Source organism: Canis lupus, chromosome 30 (genome assembly GCF_011100685.1).
Source record: "Canis lupus familiaris isolate Mischka breed German Shepherd chromosome 30, alternate assembly UU_Cfam_GSD_1.0, whole genome shotgun sequence".
NCBI classification, from domain to species: domain Eukaryota; kingdom Metazoa; phylum Chordata; class Mammalia; order Carnivora; family Canidae; genus Canis; species Canis lupus.
In genome coordinates this window covers 22,139,412-22,165,066 of record NC_049251.1, presented here as the reverse complement: position 1 = coordinate 22,165,066, position 25,655 = coordinate 22,139,412, and the positions used below count along the sequence as shown (strand labels likewise).

Sequence of the window (25,655 nt, the reverse complement as noted above, 5' to 3'; positions counted from 1 at the left end):
TAGGCAGAGGGAGAAGCAGGCTCCATGCAGGGAGCCTGATGTGGGACTCGATCCTGGGACTCCAGCATCATGTCCTGAGCCAAAGGCAGGCGCTAAACCACTGAGCCACCCAGGGCATCCCAAAACATGAGCCTTTTTGAAGGAAATAAAGGAATAAGCCATGTGGAAATCTGGGAAAGGAAATATTATGTAGGCATTGAAGTGAATGTATACATGAGACACTCAAAGAACAGTGAAGAGGCCAGTTGTGGCTAGAGCAGAGTAAACTAATAAGAGGAAAAGAAGTAGGGGATAAGCTTGTAGCAATAGAATGCAGTCCAGTTCATGTAGAGCTTTGTAAACCAGACACTGGACTTTGGAAAACCTTTGGAGCATTTAGGTTTGTGAACAATCTGCTGTGTTTTAAGATCATTGGAGAATAGACAAAAGGGAGGAAAGAGCATGATAGGAAGAAGATGAAAGTCCAGGTGAGTGGCTTGGACTAGTATGGCAGCAGTGGTTAGAGGTAATGAGGAGTGGAAAGATTATGAAAGTGTTTGAAGGTAGAGCTGACAGGTTGGATATGGGTTGTTGTGTGAGTGAGTTAACCAAGTTTTTGTCCTAACCATTTGCAAGAATGGAATTTTCATATACTGTTTTAGGGGGAAGACTGAGAAAACAGATTTTGGAGGGCAGGGGGTAGGGAGAAAATCCAGAATTCAATTTTGTCCATGTTGATTTGAGATGCATAATAGCTATCAGGTTGTGATGTCAAGTAGATAGTTATATAGATAGTATGTAAAGCCATGAAACTGGATAAGGTAACCTGGGGAGTGATTATAGATAGAGAAAAGATTTATGGGAATCAGATTCTGGGAAACTTTCTTTCTGTCCTGTTATTTTGGTGTGTATCTTTGCCAAGTTTTCTTTTTTCCTCCTCTTCCTTCAGCACGTATAAGTGAATTTTTAAAAATTGCCTGAGTCTATAATATAATCCAGTGCACCACACTTCTAAAATAGTCTTAAGATGCAGCTAGAATAGTAATACAAACACATTATATTTATACATGGCTTTGAATTTTGTAAATTCAAAGCTTTGATTTATGAAATGCCTGCTGTGTGCTAGTAACTGTGCTGGGTACTTCTCAGTATATTACCTTGTTTGAATTTTATAAATGACTGAGTGTATTTATTTATTTATTGAGTGTATTTATTTATTTATTTATTGACTGAGTGTATTTAAATGGAAATAATAATGTACTGGCAGATTTTAACTTTCGAGAAAATATTCCTTTGTATTTGTGTATTGTTTAAGATATATATATATATATATCATATATATATCATATATATATATATACATACATATGTCATCTCTTAATGAGAGCATATAGGTAAGATTGTAGTTGATTTGATATTATATAATAGAAAGAACATGGATCAGGAGTCTGGCAGTGCCAGTAACTAGTTTTGGGGGAGTGATTTAGATTTTTCTTGGGTCCTGTTTCCCAGCAGCGTTGGGTTTAAAGAGGGACTCACTCAAGATACCTCAATCATAAAATAGATTGGGAGTAGTTCTGATTTACGTCTCCATATCCGCACTGTTCAATGTTCATATGGCTCTTGAAGTTAAAATTAAATAAAATTAAAAATTCAGTTCCTCTGTTACACTTAGTACATTTCAGGTGCTCAATAACCATATGTGGCTACTGGCTACCATATTGAACAGTGCAGCTGTAGAACATTTTCCTCATTGCAGATGGTTATATTAGCACAGTTTTATACAACCACTTCCATAACAACCTTCTTTGAAATGTCTGGTTAAGTATTTGAATTTATTTTGCCAACTTGTCAACCAAGTGGAAATAGCAAAAATTAAAAAGAATTTACTTTTTTTAGGATAAAAACATAGTATAGCTCTTTTTAACCATATCATGAGTCTAAATACTTTATAATTAGATGAACTTTCACATCACTGCTGAGAGAACTTTCATTAGAACCTACTGATAGAACGTTTATGTTCAATTTCTTTCTAGTAACAGACATTTTTGAAACCCCAGTGTTTTTAAAAATGAAATAACATTTTGCTGTTATTTATATGGGAGATGTAAAATAATACTAGTTTTAAAATTACTTAGGTATCATTAAAGTAAATCAGAACGGTTTAAGGGCACGACACTTGTGGTTATAGAAATTATTTTTCCTCCCTTTTCCTGTTTTTAAACAGAAGAAAGGAATACATCGTTGTACAAAATGCAGACTACAATTTTTGACATGCAAAGAGAAAATGGATCATAAGACTCAACATCATAGAACATTTATAAAACCTAAACAACTGGAAGGATTGCCTCCTGGAACAAAGGTAAGTTTAAATGTCTTGTATTTTAACACTTTGTATGATAATAGAAATTAACTCCTGCCTTCTTTTATCTATTAGATATAATACTTTAAAAAATGATGTCTGATTTTTATGAAGACTTTAATTTTAGGCTTTATCATTCTTATATCTAGAAAAAAATCCTTCTGACCATCCTTTTATGGTCAGTGGTGTGTGCTGTGCTAAAGTGTTATTCCTTTGTAAAAAGTGCAACAGATTAATTATTCCCTGAGTCAGCGGGTTGTGTCGATATTATATAGGCTGTTTTTGAGCTATTCCAGTTGGCAGTGTATACGTCAATTTTATCTGCTAAACTATAAGATAGTTGAGATCAGGACTCATGTTTTATCTTTGTGTCCTTAGCTTCTGGTATAGTGCCTTGAGTGCCGTAGATCTTTGTGTCCTTAGCTTCTGGTATAGTGCCTTAAGTGCTGTAGGTTCTCAGATGTTTACTGAAGTTGTTATTACTGAGTCTACTCTCAGAGAAGCAAGTTCTGCTGCTGGATAGCATTATGTTTTAAGTGAGCAAACATGTCTGACTGCATACTGATGATTGTAATTTACTTTTCCCTTTTTGCCTTATATACCTCTGTTTTCTCTGACTTCTTTATATACAGTCAGCTCTTGAATATTTGCTCCAGTGGAGGGAAACAGAGGCATGGATAATCCAAAGTGAAATAATCCCCAAAACATTTATATTTGCCTTTGGGTACTTACCTTTGAATGTGGGTATGTCTGTTATTTGAATTAACTAAAACAATATAAAGCCATGCTCTGAAGACCTAGAGCAAGAGAAGCTATCCAGCATCGTTCCCTGCAGTCCATTCATTCCATGCTGGGACTAGACATGCAGAACACTAATGTAAGCAGTGCAGTCCTCTCTCATATTTTCCCTTATTAATAATGATAGTAATAATATTAATAATGATACTAAATGTTCTTATAGCACCTTAGAATAAGGCTTTTGGTATGCTTTTTTATTTAATCCATACAGCAATCCAGTGAGGAAGACAGACAGTTATTGCCCTATATTATAAAGAAGAGAATAAGTTACTTATTTAGGTCACATGGCTAGGATGGCATGGTGTAAGATTTAACCTCAGGTCTTTTGATTCCTAGTCCAGTGCTTTTGTGTGATACCAAAACACATGTATTTCATAGGACTTCCGCATAGTCTGTTCCTCAAATACATGGGAGAAGTACGGTTAAATGATTAATGAGAATGTTGGTAGGCAATTGTTTTTCATTGCCAATCAACAAATGTAATTTCTGGATACTAAATGATAAGCTTTATATTAGTTCTCTTTAAGGAAATTCTAAATATTAAACTCTCCATACAGTATAATGAGTTGATATATAACCTCTCCCATAACCTTTGTATACATAAATCCTGCCTAATGAGCTCCTGGAAAGAGGAGGTCATATTTACTATAGATCTGTTTGTTTTATAGCTGTTGAGGGATAATGCAGGCCTTTCTAGAATTATTTTTTGGGCTTTGAGATTTAAATTTTGATCTCTGAATTATTTGAGATATATCAGAGCATAAAAATAGGTATGGAATGTGCTCTTTTAATAGTTCTATAATTTGCATTAACTCCTAATTATGCATTAATAACTGTTAACATGACTGATATCAATACCAAAAAATGTAGTATTACAAGTGAATAAATATCAAGTTTAATTTAATTTAATTGGTATGAACATTTAGAATAAATGGAAGACTTATCCAATTATAGTTTATACTTGCCCTTTCCAAATACTTGATGTTTAACTTTTTGTTATACAGTTATATTTTAATACTAATGCCATGATTAATTTTCTAAAGCAAACATTATCTCCATTTTTGTAGGTTACTATTCGAGCTTCAGTTGGACCTCTTCAGTCAGGATCTTCACCTACACCTTCCATTAGTGCAAGCACTTCTACCCTTCAGCTCTCACCTCCAAGGACTAAAAATATAACTGCTAAAAATCCCACAAAATCTAACACAAGCAAACCTAATACAACTAAATCCAATACAAGTAAACCTAATGCAAGTAAGCCTAATGGAAGTAAATCTAAATATAAATCAAAAATCTCTAATATGCAAAAGAAACAAAGCACATTGGCTAGTAGCAATAAAAAAAGTAAAGTCAATACAGCATTGAGGAACTTAAGGTAATCTTTTATTCCTCATATATAATACTAATTTAAAGTATAAAAACTTTATTTAATATAAATTTACCCTATTACACAGCTCTCTTATACATTTATATGCTATCACTATGACATAAAGGCCAAGCAAATAATAAAAAGGTATTTTTTTACAACTCTTGAACAGTATTTGAATTATTATTTTTTATAATATTCATTTATTATACTGGTATTATATGTGTGCTTATATCTTGTGATGTTTGTATTGCTTAACTTAAGCCCTTTTATGCCAATGAAAAACATCGATTTATGTTAAGATTGTTTACACTTACTCTAGCTATTATTCCAGAACAGAATTTTCAAATTATAACTCTATTTAAACATATTCATTTAAACACCTTGGCCTTAATTAACAGAACATTAATAAGGCCCTCCCTTATTATTTTTGTTTTAAAATATATTTTTATCATTTTCTTTATATCTCCATAAGGTATCGTCGGGGAGTTCACAAGTGCATTGAGTGTTGTTCCGAAATAAAAGATTTTGCAAATCACTTTCCTACGTATGTCCATTGTAGTTTTTGCAGATACAACACTAGCTGTAGCAAAGCCTATGTAAATCATATGATGAGGTAAGATGAGTTAAACATCTGTAATTACCAATTAAAATTATAGTTCAGAAAGTTTGTTTTGAAACAGTTATCCTTTTAGAAGCCAATTTTTCTCTTTAAGGATCTAATTGTCTAGTTACAGGGAACTTTTAGGATAATACCTGGTACTATTTTCCCCAGCATCATAACTCATAAATTATTGGAACTAAAATTGTAAGAATAGTTAGACTAACGAAATTAGGATAGGTTTTTAGGGAAATTGTTTCTCTATGGGTATTTTTTTTCCTTTAGATTTTTAAAGGATCATTTTCAAATATAAAAAATCAAATATTTTAAATATATTTACCAAACAAATACATGTAATCTCATGAATATTATTCTTTGAAAGCAGTTACTTTGAGAGACTCCAGGGTTTTTAGTGATGTTAGGAGCTTTATTGGGTCTTTTTCTCTTTTTCTCTGTAAGCCATTATCTGTCCATCTATCCATCAAACCATCTATCCTTGCATTCATTCAGTGGAATGAGAGACTATCCCAGTCATGAGGCCATTGTTGGAATTTTTTATTATATTAATTCATTCAGCTTATGTTATTTGGATACCTGATATTTACTCTATGCAGAGGAAGCCTTCACAGCCCACATTTCTTTCATTTGTATCTCATTAATAGGAACATCCCTTAGGATACATTTTTATTTTTTAAAAAATAGTCAAAAATTGTTTACCTGTAGAGCAGTTAGGTTGATCATTCAAAGTGAGATTGTTCCTTTTTTTTTTAAATTAGAATTGAAGTATAAAAGGGATTTTCTTACAGATCATAAAATGACCTCTATATTACTTTTTGGTCATTAATCAGCTACTCTTTTCAAGGATTTCCCACCTTCTTGATGACTTTAGCACTTCTCTCATACTTTCTTTCCCCTTTATTAGCCTGACCTCAGGTACCTGGACTTCTTCAGTACTAGTGCTTCACATCAACCCTTAAGTTATTGTAACCTCCTTTGTTATACCACAGTACCATTTTAATCTCATCATACCTACTGTTCATTTCTTTACAATTGCCATTACCCTGTAGAGTTAACTCCTTTTGAGTTTTTAGTACTTTGAATCCCTTTTTCAGTCTAGCAGCACCTGTTTAACTGTATAGTCATCCTTACTCTCAGGGTCATATGTTTTGATTGCTGCTTTGTTTTTGTTCTAGAATCCTTTACCTTTTTAGTCATGGTCACTTCGCATATATCCCAACATGAGACTGGAACTTCTTACTCTCCTGAAGTTTATGCTCAGTTTTAGACTTAGCTGGATTTGATTCAATCAACTCTGACTTTGTGGTCTTTAACGTTGTTGACTGGGTCCTGTCTTTTTATTTTAAAATACCTCTTTATTTACTTTTTACTTTTTTAATACTTCTTCGTTTTTATCTACAATATTTATTTAAACTTTTTTTTAGTACTCTGGAAATTTTATTTTAGTCTCTTAGAAGTTAACCTGGCCAAGTATTCAGTTGGAAGTCACCCTTTATTTATTTATTATTTTTTAAAAAGATTTTATTTATTTATTCATGAGAGACACAGAGAGAGAGAGGCAGAACACAGGCAGAGGGAGAAGCAGGCTCCATGCAGGGAGCCCGATGTGGGACTCAATCCCAAGACTCCAGGATCACACCCTAAGCCGAAGGCAAATGCTTAACCGCTGAGCCACCCAGGCGTCCCTCCAATTTTATTTCTTAATCTTCCTAAGATCCAACTCTATATTTCTAATTATTTCATACATGTTTTAACCTTTGACTCACTAGCATCTAAAAAGAACAAAAATGAGCCAAACATTATCATCTGTCCAGAATTCACACCACTACCCAAATACTCTTTCAGGGCACCATTTCTGTGAATGTGGAACACCAGCTGGAAATAGTTTACTATCCCAAGTTTCGTAAGCTCCTGAAGTTCTCTTGATCAGCTACTGTGCATTATGGTTTTCTGAGACTCCCCTTTTTGCATTCTGCTACTCTGCTTCTCAACTATTGGACTGGTCTACACCTGTATTCCAATTCCTCTAAGCCAGGCCCCAGGCATCTTTTCCCCAGTATACTGCTGTGTGAAATGTTTCTTCTTTCTGTGACAAATACATGGTTGCCTGAATGGGGCTTTAATTCTGCCCTTAATTTGTAAGGGGCCAAATTGGAAAATGTTTTGTTTTGTTAAACCAAGAATCTTTCACTCTTCCCTCTCATTTATCACAGGCTTCCCACCTGTCCTATAGAACCTCCAAGTCCATTCTATTGCAAAACATTTATGATTAGCCCACCTTCCTCCATATCCTTTTTCCAATTCCCAGTGAGCCCCAACCCTGCACTTTATTATCTTTGTGCTGTGCTCTGAGCTCCTGCTTATTGTTAGCCTCTTAATGGAACTGAAAGCTTCCATTGCCACTCTTAGGGTTTAGTAGGTCTCTAACTTTTTATCTACTGGTACACTTGCCTCATTCACTGCCTTAGGTATCCTCCCATTGAATGACCACCATTACTTCTGCCCCGCGTGGATTCATATTATAGGCTTGAGTTCTGTATGTATAGAAGATTCATTTTCTCCAGAGGTTGAGTACCTTTAATCTTATCCTATACCACCTCTGTACTCTCATTTGGTCTTTTTCCCTCTGGTCTCATATCTGCACCATCCCCATAAATTGACCACTGTTCCCCAGAATAAAATTTATCACATAACTCATTTTTGACAGTGGCGTTTCCTTATTCTTTGTTAAGTCTAGAATGTCCCTATTCTTCCTCTCCATTTATCTTCTTTTTTGGGGGTGTCTGATCACCACAACCACTCAGAGGGATCATTCCTCACTTTGAGTGTGTACCATTCATTTATTTTTTTGCCTTTTATTGTATTTGTTTGTGTTTGTATTATTTCCTTGAGAAGAAGGGGCTGTTTGTATTCACCATGTCACTCAGCACATTACAAATAGCAAGGCATTATTTGTTGTAATTATAAAAGGCTCTAAATAAAATCTCAAAAGAGGATGTTAAAAATCTTGATGCATTTGTAGTCTTTTTGGAATAAGTCTCTTTTGAAGAAGAGTGTCATTCAACATGTAAGTTTTAAGTGGTTTTTTTTTAAAAGTAGTATTATTTGGGTTTGGTTGTTTAAATTACTGCACCTTATTTACTTATAGACTTCAGATAGTAATTAATAGAAGTCACCTGAAAAAAAAATGGAAGCAAATTACCATATAATATTGTTGTTACTATTCCTCAACAGGATGTATATAAGAAGGCTTTTTCTCTACATGTAATAGAACTAATTTAATGGACATAAGTATTTAATATTTCTTTTTCTAGCAGAGTTTACTATTTGCTAAGAAGTATGGCAATCTGGTGGTGAAGAATCAGACAAATCTGGATTTGAATCCAAGCTTCACCATTTATTTATTACCTGTGTGACTTTGGGCAAGTTACTTAACCTGACTCCCAGTTTCCTTTTCTCAAAAAGAAAGTCATTGTGATAATTACAGAAAACATACTTAAAGTGCTTAATAAAATGATTTTTACTTAGGAGATATTCAAGTAATTGTAGCTGTTATTTCTAAGTTGTCATTATTAGGTATTGTGGATAAAGTCCTTGCCTCTAATTTTCACAATTTAGTAGGAGAGGTATATTTACCTAACTTAAGATGGTAAACAAATGACTATGAGAGCGCAGAGAAGGGAAGAATGAGTTCCTTAAGCAAGATATAAGGGGAGGTACTTTATAAATGACATTTCACTTAGGCTTTGAAGGATGACTTAAAATTTTACCAAGGAAAAGGAAAACTGATATAACAGGTTGTTCTAGATAATGGATAAGACAGAACACTGAATTTTTATGATATGTTTGAGTTCATTATATATTTTGTATAGATTTACTGGCATTAAAGAAGAGTCGTTAGAAGCAGTTGGATTATTGTGGTAGCGTCATAACTGATGTCCTGTCTAGTCCATCCCCTTCCCCCTGCCTCTCCAGTTTTTCCTTTATTCTCTTACTGCAGTAGGCATGTCTGCTCAGGTCTTTTTTGGCATAAATATCCTTTGCCCTTCTAACATTCATAGTCATGAAGTTCAGATATTCTGGAGAGTATAAGACCTTTCAATATTTAATGTCTGACCACTTTTTCAGCTCCTTTAGAGCTTATTTTATTTTTATTTTTTTCCTTTAGAGCTTATTTTTTTGAAAATCCCTCCGTATCTTGCTCTGTACTTTGTCTAGAGCAAGGTGTAGTGCCCTTCTTTACTGAAATGAACTCCTGATTGTTAGCTGGTTTCTATTCCATTTACCTGCAGTTTTCCTTCATGCAGCCACAAAACTTTGTGTCACTATGAATGTTTATAATTATTTATGAATATGTATTCATTCATTTAAAAGCATTTATTCTGTGCCACCTGCTGTTTGACTTTTTTGCCTCCCCCTACTCACGCCGGGACCTTGAGAGACAACCTGCCCTCTTTCTTTTTGTATTCTCAACCTCTAGTGTAGTATCTTCAATAGTAGGCATACCATTAGTACTGTTAACATTCCTTTTGTGTTTCATCAGAAATAAAGTTGTTTTATACTGAATTAAAATTATTAAGAAGATACGGTCAAAGGGAGTTTTTTCTCCTCTAGTCTTATTGAGGTATAATTTATATATAATAAAATTAACTTATTTTTAGAGAAAGCTTAATGAATTTTGATAATTATATACAGTCTTATAACTAGGTGGTGAATTTTTAAAGCCTAAATTTCAACATATGTTTTTACTCTATTCTTTTTCTTTAAATTTTATTTAAATTCAGTTAATTAACATATAATATATAATTGGTTTCAGAGGTAGAGGTCAATGATTTATCAGTCTTATATAATACCCAGTGCTCATTACATTATGTACCCTTCTTAATGTCTGTCACCCAGTTACCCCATCTCCTTATCCCCTCCCCTCCAGCAACCCTCAGTTTGTTTCCTATAGTTAAGAGTCTCTTATGATTTGTCTCGCTCTCTTAGATTTATTTTTGTATTGTTATTAACTTTATGCAGATCTAACAGGAAGAAGGAGGATAATTTTTTTCTTGTTTATGAGCTATAGATCTACTTTTCCATTTCTATAATACAAGGATAATGATAAAAGAATGGAATTTGTGTAATAAATATAAATAAAAGAGCATTATAGGGTTTGTTTTTTTTAACAGGGAACTCTAAATTAAAACTGGATTTGGACAACTGGAATTTTAAAATTACCAACATTTTAATAAGTTACAAGTTGTAGACAGAATAGAAGCCATCAATACCCTAAAATGTAATTTTTTTCTCCTCTTAACCAAATAAATCATACCAAAATTGTCTAAGGAGAAAGAAAAAAGCTTTTAAAAATAACTTTTAAATCTCATTTAAAAAATAGCTTTGTTTGATTCATATTCTTTGGGAATCAGATAAAGTCTTGGATTTATTCTTCTGAAGAAACAGTTATGTGCACAAATTTTTGCATATAATTTCAATGTTTCCTAACCCCTGATTTTCTCTTCTAAAAAATATTTATTATTTGTGATGTTGTCTTGCATTTATAAACTCTTTAATAGTAGTTATCCCCAAATTGAAGAAATAACTGTTAGAAGTCTTCTGACAACATTTTCTGGAGATTATATATATAGCTAGTCACAGTATTTCTTCTCCCACATAATACATGCTGTACTGGTGATGGTTACATTGTATCTGAGAGTGACCATTGACCTGGTGCATTGGCTTCTTTGAGTCTATCAGTGCAAACTAGGACTACTGCTTCTTGGTCTTTAGCTTGCCGAAGAATCACTGGGAAAACTTGTTAAAACAGATTCTGGTAGGGCCTACTGGCAGACATTAATTCAGCTAGGTTTGTGGGGGGAGCACATACCTTTGCATTTCTAAATAAGATCCTAGGTGATGCTGATGTTATCAGTCTATGCGATTCCACTTTGAGTAATCCTGTGCTAAAGCTAATTTTGGGTTTCTAATATAGGAAAGCTTTCTTTACTAGATTTTCTTTACTAGATTTAAACGGGGTATCTGAAAGCTATTATCTTTAGCTACAAAGTTTGGATAGTAGTCCTCTGTATTGTGTTTAGGAGAAGCATCATTTTAGCTAAAGAATTCTGCTTTAATTCATTTTTTATAGACTGCTAGTAATTGCATAGAACTCTCTAAATATTTGATTTTACAAATGGTAAACAGTGCAGTGGCATTTAGCTGAAGTACTGTTTACTTCAAAGATCATTTGGATTTTATACCCCTCCCCAACAAGCTTGTTAAAATTGGAAAATGGGGTGGCTCTGTAGTTGGGCATCTGCCTTCAGCTCAGGGAGTGATCCCAGGGTCCTGGGATCAAGTCCCACATCGGGCTCCCCACAGGGAGCCTGTTCTCCCTCTGCCTGTGTCTCTGCCTCTCTTTCTCTTTCTCTAATGAACAAATAAAATCTTTATAAAAAAATTGGAAAATGATTTAAAAAGTGGTTATTGATAATGATTCATGTTATAGCAAAAATGTTATCTGCAAAAATTTTAAAGTGTCTTCAACTCTTCCTTAACACATGAAGAAAATTAGTTTGATGTACTTTAAAAAAATTTATTTCCTTTTTTCTGTGTAATGGTGAGGTACTGATCTTAGAAGAGTTAGAAGAATGTGCTTAGAGAAATGTGTGTCATTTGAAAAGAAAAGGATAAAGTGGAATTTAAGAAAAACATTGAATTAAACAGGGATGGCAAGCATTATTTTATTATTTATATCCTCTTTTACTCAAAACTAGAAACTTTATGTATAAAAGCTATAAATTAATAAGACTATATAACAACATTAATAAAATCTATTTTGTCTCTCCAGCTTTCATAGTAACCGCCCAAGTAAAAGGTTTTGTATTTTTAAGAAGCATTCAGAAGATCTCAGGTAACTAGTTGATCTTTTTAAATTCTTTCTGTTGAAAAATAATATAATTTAAATTTTGTATATGTGACATCTTTATTGAAATATAGTTCATATACCATGTAATTCATGCCTTTAAATAGTACAATTAATAGTTTTTAGTGTATTCAAACAGTTGTACAAGCTTACCATGGTTAATTTTAGTACATTGTTATCACTCCAAAAGAAACTCCTATACCCCTTAATGGTCATCCCCATATCCTTCCAACTCCTCTCATCCCTAAGTAACCACTAATCTAATTTTTGTTTGTATAGATTTATGTGTTGTGGACATTTTATATAAATGGAGTGATACAACATGTGATCCTTTGTGACTGGCTTCTTCCATTTAGCATATTTTTAAGAATCATCCATGTTGTAGCATGTCAGTGCTTCATTTTTTAAATTGCTGAATAATATTCCATTGTATGGATCTACTGTAGTTTATTTATCTGTTAAGGTTATTTTAGCTTTGAAGCCATTATGAATATTGTTGCTATAAACATTTGTGTACAAGTTTTTGTCTGAACTTGTCTTCATTTCTCCTTTATGTGTGTATGTGTGTATGTATATATATACATATATGTATATCATATAGATATATGATTAGACTTTCTGGGTTATATGGTAACTCTATGTTGAGCCTTTGAAGACCTTCCGAACTATTTTACAAAGTACCTCCACTACATTCCCACAAGCAATGTAATGTGTAAGGGTTCCAGCTTCTTCACATCTTTGCCAACGCTAATTATCTGTCTGGGTTTTTTTAAAGATTTTATTTATTTGAGAGAGAGAGATATTCAAGAGTGGGGTTAGGTACAAAGAGAGAGGGAGAAGCAGGCTCCCAGCTGATCAAGGACCCTGACTTGGGGCTCAATCCCAGGACACTGTGACCATGACCTGAGCTGAAGGCAGATGCTTAACCAACTGAGCCACTTAGACGTCCCATTTGTTTAGTGAGTGTGAAGTGGTATCTTATTGTGGTTTGTTCTGATTTTTTAAAAGCCTGATGTTGGGATTCCCAATTTGGAAATCTAAATGATTGCTATTGGATGTTAGAGGGTTCTATTCTTTATCCTTAGACTAGATATAGATCCTTAGACTAGACTTAGATCTCTTACTAAATTTGTTTCAAGTGGTGACAAGTGGTGTCACGAGGTTATTTTTATGCATTTATATTATAAGATGAGAACAAAAATAAAGTTCTCCAACAATATTTGAATATTAAAAAGATACCTAAGATACCTAGTAAAATGACTAACACTTTTTTAGTTTTGAAGTAAATTTCTTAAACCACTGAAATTCTTGAAATTATTAGGTAGCTTCATAATTCTTATTTTTCCTTTCTCAAAGAGAAGTGTACAGCTTGCTCACTGTGCAGAAAGAACTGATGAATATTTCTAAAGACACTGATAATTAACTTTGGTTGTACCACATGCTTAACTCAGAATCTACTGAACAACCATTTTTTTTTTTTTTTTATTCATTCATGATAGTCACACAGAGAGAGAGAGAGGCAGAGACACAGGCAGAGGGAGAAGCAGGCTCCATGCAGGGAGCCCGACGTGGGATTCGATCCAGGGCCTCCAGGATCGCGCCCTGGGCCAAAGGACAGGCGCCAAACCGCTGCGCCACCCAGGGATCCCTGAACAACCATTTTTAAAAATATTCTTGGGGATCCCTGGGTGGCGCAGCGGTTTGGCGCCTGCCTTTGGCCCAGGGCGCGATCCTGGAGACCCGGGATCGAATCCCACGTCGGGCTCCCTGCATGGAGCCTGCTTCTCCCTCTGCCTATGTCTCTGCCTCTCTCTCTCTCTCTCTGTGACTGTCATAAATAAATTTTAAAAACAATTAAAAATATTCTTTTGAATTTTTGGACTCTGTTCTTTATTTTGTTCACGTTGCCATTGCTACTTGAAATATCAGTGTCTTTGCTGTATCAAACTAATATTTATAGAGAGATAAGGTTAGCCAGTACTTGTTTTAGTGCTTTGAGTTAGTGGAAAAGTTGGAAAAAGGGATGATATTCTGTTTCAGGACTTCTTTTTATTTTTTTAATTTTATTTATTCATGAGAGACAGGGAGAGAGAGAGAGAGAGAGAGAGAGAGAGAAAGAGAGAGGCAGAGACACAGGCAGAGGGAGAAGCAGGCTTCACGCAGGGAGCCTGACGTGGGACTCGATCGTGGGTCTCCAAGATCCCGCCCTGGGCTGAAGGTGGCGCTAAACCGCTGAGCCACCGGGGCCCACCTGTTTCAGGACTTCTGTGTATTAGTCTCTATGACTAGTTTTGTTCCCCAGATTTCTGTATGTATTCCTTTATCTAGTTTGGGTTGCTACTCTGGTGAGTCAGCCTTTCCTTGATCACTTGATTTTACATTGTATCATCTCCCTTGTGCTTCATCCCAGTACTTCCTTTCTGTGTCCTCTCACTAGAATATGTGTAGTTGGGGTTTTTGTCTCTGCCAGGCATTGAGTAGTGCCTGGCACATGGTAGGCACTCAGTAAATATTTGTTGAATAAGTTAACGTATATGTTGAAAATGACTTAAATAAAACAATAGGTCTCATCTATGATATAGCTCATAGAGATCAGTAGCTCACAGGTAGAGAAAATTTTGATTTCGTTTTAAAAATATATTAGTATACATTTTAAAACATTCACTGAATTCAAGGAAATGGATAAGATTTTATTAGATGTTGCCTTTAATGAAAATTTTTATAAGAATAAAAGGGTTTTTTTTCAAAAGGTGAGAATTTGATTTGCTTTTTACCCTACTGTTGTCAACCTCAGTTATATGTTTGTTTTTTAAATGAACTATATGATTTTAAAGATCTAGATTTCTTTTCTTTAAACTGGAATGGGTCTGAAATTGAAAACTGGTCGATTTCTGTGACTGGACATAGCATACTTAGAATTATAGAACGGTAATTTTTGTGATTACTCTTGTTGGAATGGAATATTAATTCTTTGGTTTTTTATTTATGATACATCTGTCAGGTACATAATATAGCAGGTCCTGTGAAGATGACAGTGATGAAGAAGTCTTGGACCACCCTTCAGGGAATGTATAGTTTGTTGGGTGGGAGATATAAGGGGTGAATGTATAAAACTATATAAAGCAAGGGGAACTTTAATAAGTGCAATAAGGTCTCTTTTCCAAAGGAGAGAGAAGTAATTTGGAATGATCTGCATAGGTGTTAGGTATACTTGGCTTTAAAGAATGAGTATTATTTATACTGATAGAAGATGCACAGAGGCATTTGAGTGAACAGAAATAGTGTGAATAAAGGTGCAGAAATGAAAAAGTACAAAGCATACAGAGGGAATGACTAATAGTAAATGGATGGAGCATGAAGTTCAGATAATACTAATAAGATTGATGTCTGGAGCAATAGTTTTAAGCTCAGAGCCAGGTTGTGAAAGTGTTAAAAATAAGGTTAAGGAGTTTGGACTTAATTTGGAGAGCATTAGAAAACCTTTGATATTTTATATAGTGATACTGAAGGAAGGTTCAATAATAAGATGAGTTATAGATGCATGAATCCTATAGATTAGGACTATTGTGGTAGTTACAATTTAGTGAGGACCTAAATTAAAATGATGAGGAAGTATTACATCATCTTTAAGAATATGGGCTCTGAAACCAAAGTGCTCAGTTTCAAACCTAGTCCTGACCTTTACCAGCTCTTCTCCTTGGTAGTTTACTAATCTAACTTTATAAAAAAGGTGATAAATTATAGCAACTACCTTTTTGGGACATTAAAATATTTATTTATTTATTTATTTATTTATTTATTTATTTATTTATTTATTTATTAAAAATTTGAGAGAGAGAGAGTGCAGTGGGGGAGAAACGGAGAAAATTTTCAAGCAGACTTGATTGCAGAGCCCCACACAGGGCTCCATCCCACAACCTCTGAGATCATGACCCCAGCCAAGACCAAGAGCTCGACGCTCAACCATGTTAGGCGTTCAGGTGCTCAATATTTAGATAAGATGATAGGTCTAAAGTTGTTAGACTAGCACAGTATAAGTATTCAATGAATATTATAAAATGATTGCCATATTGATTATTTTAAGGAAGAAGAAACAGATATCTGTAGTTTGAACTTTACTATTAGAAGAAAGAAACATCATAAGAAAGACCAATCAGAAGTTGATTTGGGGAGAAAGTACATAATTGTTGTTTTGATTGAGGATCAGTTTTTTTTTTTTTTTTTTTTTTTGTTTTTTTTTTGTTTTTTTTTTGTTTTTTTTTTGAGGATCAGTTTTGATGTGTTTTATGTGACATCTAGGTGTAAAATGCACAGCACACTGTTAGACTAGAGATTCAGGGCAGAAGTCAGTCTATGGTATGTTACTCATTTATATTTTGTATATTGGCAAAACTTAAATTTTTAAAGTATATGATGAACTTCAAAACTATTTATGCTTTGTTAGTAAGTTGACAGTAACAGTAATAACATTACATGATCTATTTTTTTTAACCTAAGCAAAAATAACTTAAAAGCAGAATTCTAAAGAATCTTGAAGACTCCTAAGAGGAGGAGATACAACCAGAAAGCCATCAGTTACTAATATGGCTTCTCTCTGGTCTGACCTACTGAGACAGAATGATCTTGTCTTTATTATTTTCTCAGGAGTTGGGTTCCATTTCCTTCCTTACTGCAGATCAGCTTTCTCTATTGGTGACTTGAACATACTAGTTCCAGTCTCCCACATCTTCCCAGATGAAGAAATTTGATTATAAATCCTGATTTTACGCATTTTTGTTTAGTGGAGTCATGAGTTAGGCGTTCGATCCCTGCCCCAAGTAACTGTGACTAGTGGGATAGTAATTTAGCTACTACTTACCATTGAGACTACTTTTGATTTCTGCAAGGGCAGTTTGTTAGTAGGGAAGACTATATAATTAGTTATTAAAGTTAAGCTTTTACGTTTAACTTAAAAATATTCCATTTAGAAATTAGTACATTTTAATAATCATTTTCAAGAATGCTTTTAATTAATGTTTGATAAAATTCATTTAAGTTGAATAGACTAAATTTTGTAAACAGTCCCATTTATAGTTCAAATTCCTAAAACACCTTAATATCTTTTATACATTTAATATATTTGATTTTCCTTTAAACAGCATTTCAGATGCTTGACCCATAAGATCCCAAGTGCTTAATTCTAGCAAATAATAAATTAAATATATAGTGGTTTTCTAAGTTCTCTGACATATTTCCATATTTTTGCAGGGTTAATATTTTTAAATACCTTTCAACATAAGTCAAAAGTTTAAACACAATTTAAATTAGAATCTGAAGGCCAGTGTTACATCCTATATGCCAACAGTGTTTAAATTCTTCAAGTAGCAAATGCTACACAGTTTGATCCAGTGAGTATAAAAACTATTCCGAATTCAACAAAAGTATTAGTGGCTTTGGGAATTGTTTCCAAACATTTTTGAAAATTTATAATCATTACAGATTTCACTTAGGAACTACAGCACTCAGTGAAGTTTTGTTAAGGAGCCAGTAGTTCAAGCCCCAGTGCATGGACCAGTTTACTGTGCTGATATACCAGGGACTAAGCTTTGGACTTCTGTAGTGAATTAACTACTTTAGTTAATTCATTGTTAAATGAGAATAATGCCAACCTTGGATGTTTGTGGTAAGAATTAAACCAAATAATATATGGGAAAACCTTTAACACATGGTACACAATTGATGACAGATACAACATGATCTAAGAATATGATCTATTGTCTATTTTTATATTCTTTTCTTTAAAACTGTTGTTTAGTGTTTGCTTTGTTTGGTTAAGAACTCCAAGAGATACCTTGGAATTCTCTATAGATTCCCTTATAGCTGCCTATTTATAGCTTTTTATTTTGGCTGTTGTTCAGACCATAGACATTATTAAATCTTCTGTCATACTTTGGGATTATTATGGTTAATATTATCTTTATAATTGTGAATTCTGAAGTGTAAAGCCTTAACGTTTCTCTTCTTAAAGCCTTAAAACATTTCTCTTCTATTTCATCACCTAAATAAAACACTAGATTGTAAGTTCTGTCAGAGCAGACTATATTTTTTGGTTATCATTGTACTCACAATGCAGTATAATAGTACAGTATGTACACAGCCTCAGTAAATACATATTGAGTGAATGAATACTTATACCCTTGCTTTGCAGATGAACAGAGGCACAGGTAGATTGTGGCTTGTTGAAGTAACACAAGTTGTTACTGAGGCCACCGCTGGATTGTAGGTCTCTTGTTACATAGTTTTTAAAGTATGGGTGGTAAAAGTTTATAAAACAAAAATGCTTTCTGTAAATAAATGATAGCTTAATTTGAATATGGCTATTTTGCTTTCTAGAGAATCATTTCAGTTATATCAAGCTTTATAACAAAATTTGGAGTGACAATTATGACAAAAAGCAAATTATAGAAAAATAATCATTGAACTTGTGTATGGATTTTTATTAAAAAAACAAAAACCTTTTATATTATTTGCTTTTTTTTTTTTTTTTTTTTTATAGGGGCATAACTCTAGTGTGCCTTAATTGTGATTTCGTAGCTGATGTTTCTGGCTTAGATAATATGGCCACACACTTAAGTCAACATGAAACTCATACTTGTCAAGTTGTGATAGAGAAAGGTACGTATATATAATTGTATTACTTTGGATTTTTCATATTTATTCCAGTATTTTGGGTCAGCCACAATATGAGCTCTTTACTAAATCGTTATTCTCACTCATCATATTTCATGTGCTGTTTTAAATATAAAACTTTTCTTCTAATTTCAGTTTCTGTTTGTATCCCAACTTCTGAACATCTTTCTGAGTAAGTTTAATTTTTAATTCAGTGCATTTTACTTTGATGGATTTTAGCACTGTTGCATTTTAAAATGTATCATTAAAGGAAATGAAAAATATTAAAGTATTTTGTTGTTTTTTTTTTAAAGCTGCTTGTTGAAATAGGTTCCTGCTCTTTGGAGCTCGTGACCTGGTGCAAGACAAGTTGGAATTTCCTAAGTTCAAAGTTCTGAGATGTTTTCTTACACAAAGGCAGTTAAGCAGCCAAGTTCATGACACTAGCTCTCATTATTCAGCAATTTTCAGCTTCAAATGGGACTAGATTCTTATTCCACCTTATCTTTGTGTCAGGTTGACATATCTTAACATATGTTTTGTTTTGTTTTGTTTTTTCGCAGTTGGCTCTCTCCAAAAATAACTTTTGTTGCTATGGTCATTTCTTACTTTGCTTAAAATAATTTGTGTTTTTCTCCGCTGTACTTGCCTTCAGAATAATACATTCTAAATGATATGGCTGTTTGTCTTTTTGTCTGTTTTGTCTGCTTTCTTAATTTCTTATAAGTCTTAAGTTTTTAGGCCAGATGATTGTCTTTCCTCATCCGTTGTCTGTCATTGTGCTATTTTTCTTATTTTTCAGATGCAGAGGCAACCCAGAGATTTCAAAAAATTTCCAGGGTACACCTGGACAGTGTCCCCCTTCGATGGACACAACTGATGCCTGTTCTCTCTTTCCAAGGAATGTGAATAATTTGACTGTGGGACCTGCTCTAGGTTGTGGTCTCAAGAAATCAGATTTTGGGGAGACTCCCTTCCTTCATGGCTGGCCTCCTGTAAGGCTGATGCTGATTTAGCCAGATGGTTTCAAGGCCCACCAAATTGAGCACAACTTCCCAGTGGGGGCTTTGGCTCTTGATCTTAAGTTTGTGGGTCACTTGTGGCCAAGAAAACCCCATCAGATCAGTGCTTCAACATCCCAGTTGAAGTGTAGTCATTTTGACTGCTGCCTTTTAATCTTCATCTAGCATGATTGCAGTCCAAGGTATACAAAAGCTCTCTGGTTGTTAGGAAACTATGGTTATTTTCATGTCCTTGGAACAACAGGTCTCTAAAATTATGTTCAAAATTGCAGTTATTTTTCTATCATTTAAAATATATTACCCAGTACTAATTTTATAGCTTTTCAGGAATACCAATTCTCAAGTTTTAGAATTTTAAAAAATTTAATTTTGGTAACTTGGTTTTATGTTTTCCAAACTTACTGATGTCTATTTTATAATGTCTATTTTTATATTCTTTTCTTTAAAACTGTTAATTAGATTTGCTTTGTTTTGTTAAGAACTCCAAGAGATTCCTTGGAATTCTCTATAGATTCCCTATAGCTGCCTATTTATAGCTTTTTATTTTGGCTATTGTTCAGACCATAGACATTATTAAATCTTCTGTCGTACTTTGGGATTTTATTATGGTTAATATTATCTTTATAATTGTGAATTCTGAAGTGTAAAGAATTGGCAAAACCTCTTTGCATACCTTAAAACAAGTTTTAAAGTTACATATTTGTACATTCAATACATAATATCCACTTTACCATTAATGTAGTCTCTTTGGGTAAAGGTAACAGCAAAAATTATGGGGGCCAATAATGCAGGTGTTTATATTATATATATATATATATATCCTCATGCATTATGTATATTTTAAGAATTTGACATTTGTTTATTTTAGTTACATTAAATATAGATCTAAAGAGTTTTGATGCTATTAATTTCTTTTAATAAAAAATTGTATTGTTTAAGTGCCTCAGGAATTATTTACTAATAAAGAGTTCATTTGAAAGCTATAGATTTATCATATAAATAGGAGCTTTGCTTTAATTATTTAATGGAGGCCTTATTACTATTTGGCCTGTAACTGAAAGCTATATCTACTTAAATCACTTGCATTTTTTCCTCCAGGACAATTGAAAGGTCATTCATTATACCATACCAGTTTCTTGAATCTTAAAGACAAGCAAAATGCCTTTTGTAATCTTACCTGCTATGAGGACAGACAAGCTCTGAAAGTATGACTCAATTATGTTTTTTACTCTAAAATTAGAACTTCTTTAATTTTACTTAGAAAGAAATTTAATCTCCTTGTAAATAATAATCAAAAAAAGCTGATCTATTAGTGTTAAATTTTTTTAACTAGTACAGTAAATGAATGATTTTCCAAAAGCTCCCAAAGAGACTTATTTCATAGTGAATAGACCTTGTGATATTCTAGTCTTTATTTCCTTATCTGTCCCAGGAAGTTTTGTCATTTCACCCTCTTTCTACCCAATTTAAAAAAGTATTTTAAAATATTGTTCACAAACAACAACTTCTTTCCATTTTTAACAGAAATTCCTTTTTTGTTTATAAATCCTTACTCTCGGGCAACCCAGGTGGCTCAGTGGTTTAGCGCTGCTTCAGCCCAGGGCGTGATCCTGGAGACCCAGGATTGAGTCCCACATCAGGCTCCCTGCATGGAGCCTGCTTCTCCCTCTGCCTGTGTCTCTGCCTCTCTTTCTCTCTCTCTGTGTCTCTCATGAATAAATAAATAAATAAAATCTTTAAAAAATAAATAAATACTTACTCTCACTTGGTTAAAACTCAAAAATTTGTTAAACTTTATTCTTGATATAACAATGTAGGAGTACTGCTTTGCGTTTTTTCCTAGGGCTCTCTCTTATAGTATTATCAAGTTCATTTTCTTAAATTTTAAACTCTCAAAGTTTTATCACATATAACTTCCTTTTTAAGAAGGTGGCTTAAATAAAACACTTAAGGTAGTTGGTACAAAATTTGCTTATTAAAGGCAGTTGGTTGAATTTTAGTTTGGTGCTGATGTGTTTTAACTTGGGTCTGATCCCTCCTTACCGTCAAGTTTATTCACCTGATCAGAAATGGTCATTTCATGCATGTGTGTTTTTGGTAACCACCAAATAAAAAGTGAGGTTGGTTTGAATCCATCACCATTCTTTAAAAAAAAAAAAAAAAAATGACTCCTAAACTACAGAGACTTAGGATTTTTACCATATTTTTGTCACATTTTGGTAAAACACCTTGCTGCTTTGGGCCTCATGTATTTATTCAGTGATTTCTTGAACATCTACTCTGCCTAGCACCATTCTAGGTCCTAAAAAAAATGGATTGATATCTCTGCCCTCTTTGAGCTCATGTTTTATATAGTGCTGAAAGACAGACAATAAAAAGTAAATAAAACATACAGTATGTAGATTGCAGTCAATACTATAGAGAAAAATAAAGTAGGGAAAGGGGATAAGGAGAACAGGGTAGGAGTTGGGAGGCTCCCATTTAAAACTTGGTCGTCAGAGAAGGCCTCACTGAGACATGACATTTGAGTAAAGACCTGAAGGAAGAATTGTAAGGAGACTGGATTGGCTGCAAATGAGTGAGCAAGAGGGAATAGTAAGAGATGGGGCCTGCAAGGTAATGTGAGCCATGTATGAATTTGGCTTTTACTCTGAGATAAGCCATTCATCAGAGGATTTTGAATAGTGGAATCTTGTACATCTCAGTAAAAAATGCAATCAACAAAAACCTTAAATACAGAAGAGTGCTTATATTACTCTAGCCCCTGTCTCAAGAATAAATTACAGAAGATTAAGGGCAAAATCAGGGAGATTAGTTGAGGGGCTATATAATCTGGTGGGAGATGGCAGGGAATTAGGCTAGACAACTAGCAGTGTGAATGATGAGAGGTTTGATTTTGGATATATTTTGAATTTATTAATAGTTTGTGAAATAAGAGAAAATGTTGAGGATGACATAGTTATTAATCTGAGCAACTGGGAAGATGGCAGTGATATTAATTGAGATGAGGAAGACTAGGAAGAATAAATTGGGAAGATGAAGATTTTGGCTTGGGGCATGTTTTAGTTTGAGATGCCTGTTAGAAATCCAAATGGAGACTCCATAGTTACTCATTTGTGTAAAGTTAGGGGTGTGTTCTAGGCTGTAAATGTCACTGAACATTTTAAAATGTCATGGGAATGAATACAAGTAAAACCGGAGAAATGTAAATAAAATTGGTATATCACTGTCAATATCTTGGTTATGATTTTGTACTATAATTTTGTAAGATGTTATCATTGGGGGAAACTGGACTGCATGGAGTCTATATTATTTCTTACAACTACATGTGAATATAAAATTGTCCCAATATAAAAGTTAAATTAAAAAATCATAGGACTGTGTGAGATTACCAAAGAACACAGTAGAAATAGAGAAAAGGTAAGGTCCAGAGATTGAGCTCTGGGGAATCTGACAATAAAGGGTTAGGAAGATGAAAAAGTACCAGCAGAGGAAACTAAGTGGGAGTAGCCAATGATATAAAAGGCAGACCAGGGGAGTGGTGGTGTCCTTGTAGTCTTGGTTACCCTTTTTGTAAAATATGAGTGCAGACATGCTGTAGAGTTCTGGGATTCTTTATCCAGTATTGATTATACCTACATGTTAAAATTTGTTCTTAGAAGATCAGATACAGAATGCCACACATATCCTTATCTCTGGTAGCAGAAACTTTTGATCTTAAGAAAACTAAATGTCCACATTACTCCTCAGCACCTTTAACTCCCTACATATACTCTCATAAAAGTAATTATTTTATATTTTCCCAGAAAAAAGTAACTAGATCATTGTTTCCCAAAACCTGAATTGTGGAACTAGTGTGTCCATAATTTGTAAACTATCTTCAGGGGAAATTTTCCATGGTCAAATAAGTTTAGGAAATGCAAATTAAAATTAAGTAGATTCTTTAATATAGGATTTTTCCTGCTAGATGTGGCCTGTGTCTCAAGCATATTTATTTGGAATTTTTTTCCTTCAATATTTATTAACTTTCTGACATTAATCTCCATACAGTAAATATGTAGAATGCTGAACTAGAGGAATCATTCTTCGGATTCTCTGAATTGGGGGCAAAAAGTAGTTGTGTAAGATGTTAACTAAGATGGACTCCTAAACATTTTGTCCATGTTTGTGAATCTTTATAAGGTAGAGTTTATAACTGGATGCTAGCAATGTACATTTTCATATTTTTAGAAATTATAGAAATGATATCTTCTATTATGTTTGTAAAATCTAAGAAATACATAACAGAGACAGACCAGTTTATTAGCTTATTCTGTCTCTGTTTATTGAGCAGCAGGGATTTTTTTTTTTTTTTTTTTGGAGTGTATGGTTACTTTTCATGATTTCACACTAAGAAGTTTAAGAATCTCTCATATTTATTTGTAGCTTCTCTTTACTCCTTATGTTTAGCTTATCAATATACCCCCTTATTTACTTTTCTTGATACTATTACTTTTTCCAGTCTTTTATTATCTATTAAGGAGTTTCTTATATTGTAAAGTTTTCCTTCTCATTGAAAGTGTCAGGAGGTCTTCCTTGATAGTAATACTAGGAGTTTTCATACCCAGTTCTACATTAAACCTTCTCAAACTGCTAAAGGGATAGTGATTGAATAGCACAGGCTCTACAGTTGATTGCTTAGTGTGGAGTTCCTACCCTGCTGTATACAAGAGTGTGTGTGTGTGACTTTGGGTAGGTTACCAAACATCTGTGCCCCTTATTTGTAAAATGCAGAAACAACAGTACTTGCTCATAAGGTGTTGAGGGAATTAAATGAGTTTAGTATATGCATATCGTACTTAGAAAGCAGTTGGCACATAGGAAGTGCTATACAAGTCTAAATTTTTCGTTATTACTATTGTTGTTAACATTACTACTCTTCGTGATTTTACTTCTGCCTATATCTTACTAATGTTCATTAGAATAACTCCAGTTTTCAATCTGAGTTTCCCGTATCATTTCACAGATCATTTGTTTTCTTTTTCCTAACCCAGAATATATGTTTTTAGAGTTACTTTTGAAGCAAACATTAGTCATACCATTAAATTTTTGGTATCTACAATTCACCAAACTTCTGTTAGAGAATGTCTGTGAATACTCCTTGGTTCATTTTATCATAACTATTTTATAAATAGTAAAAATATTTTCCCTAATTATACTGCCTTATACTGACTGTACTATGGTTCAGCTCATATTTTCAGCCCACATCCCTGATTTTGAGATCCTTCTGCAGCCTCACTCTGGTCATTTTGGTATTTGAGTACCTGAAAGAGTTTGCTCTCATCTGCAAACTTGGAGAAGCTACTGTGCATCTCCTTTTCTGTGTCATTTCTTGAAATATAGGAACCTATTGTTTTTAATCCTCCACACTGAAAAATATCTGTCTCCATACTGCTGCAAAGTATAGTGTTATGGAAGGAGTGCAGCTATGAAATAAGGTAGCCCTAGGTTTAAATCCTGGTTGGCTGTCTAACCAGCTTGTTGAGTCTCAGCTTCCACATCAGTAAAGATCTGTTGTAAGTCCTTGCGGGGTGGTTATAAGAAATAAAGATAAGGTATGGAAATTAAATTAGTTAAATTATTAAATAATTGAATTACTTAGTTAAATATTAAGATTATTTAGCAGTGGCCTAACAAAAAGTAGTTAATAAATGCATGTTGTTACTACTACTACTACTGTAATGGCTCTTACTGCTGTTACTGCTAATATTGTAATTACTGCTACTACTAATGACAGAAGACCCTGGGAACTGCCTATCAGTGGCATCTTTTCATCATTGAGAGTTTTAGTGCAATCCATCTGCACTGTAATTTGTAATTTTGGCTTATAGCTCACACATCACACAGTACATTCCTGCAGACTGCTGGGTGGATGGCATTTCACTGCAGTGCTTCAGTCCCATCTGGTAAAA

At 33.7% G+C, this 25,655-nt stretch overlaps 1 protein-coding gene across 20 annotated transcripts in view; it reads left to right on the top strand.

Moving 5' to 3' along the window:
* The window catches only part of ZNF280D (zinc finger protein 280D), a 293,874-nt gene that overhangs the window by 231,800 nt on the left and 36,419 nt on the right, over positions 1–25,655 (top strand). For 14 of the 20 annotated variants that reach the window (XR_005381695.1, XR_005381696.1, XR_005381697.1 and 11 more), the window contains 6 exons: positions 2,207–2,341; positions 4,207–4,514; positions 4,981–5,121; positions 11,960–12,022; positions 18,570–18,688; positions 18,839–18,875. Coding sequence is in view for 16 of the 20 variants with exons in the window: in XM_038580505.1 (XP_038436433.1) it covers positions 2,207–2,341; positions 4,207–4,514; positions 4,981–5,121; positions 11,960–12,022; positions 18,570–18,688; positions 18,839–18,875 (803 nt within the window). In the remaining 4 variants the exon portion in view is untranslated. Of the gene's footprint in view, positions 1–2,206; positions 2,342–4,206; positions 4,515–4,980; positions 5,122–11,959; positions 12,023–18,569; positions 18,689–18,838; positions 18,876–18,996; positions 19,359–19,484; positions 20,640–20,802; positions 20,827–25,655 lie in introns of those variants that run through there. The other 6 variants (XM_038580513.1, XR_005381698.1, XM_038580512.1 and 3 more) reach the window with 6 other exon arrangements.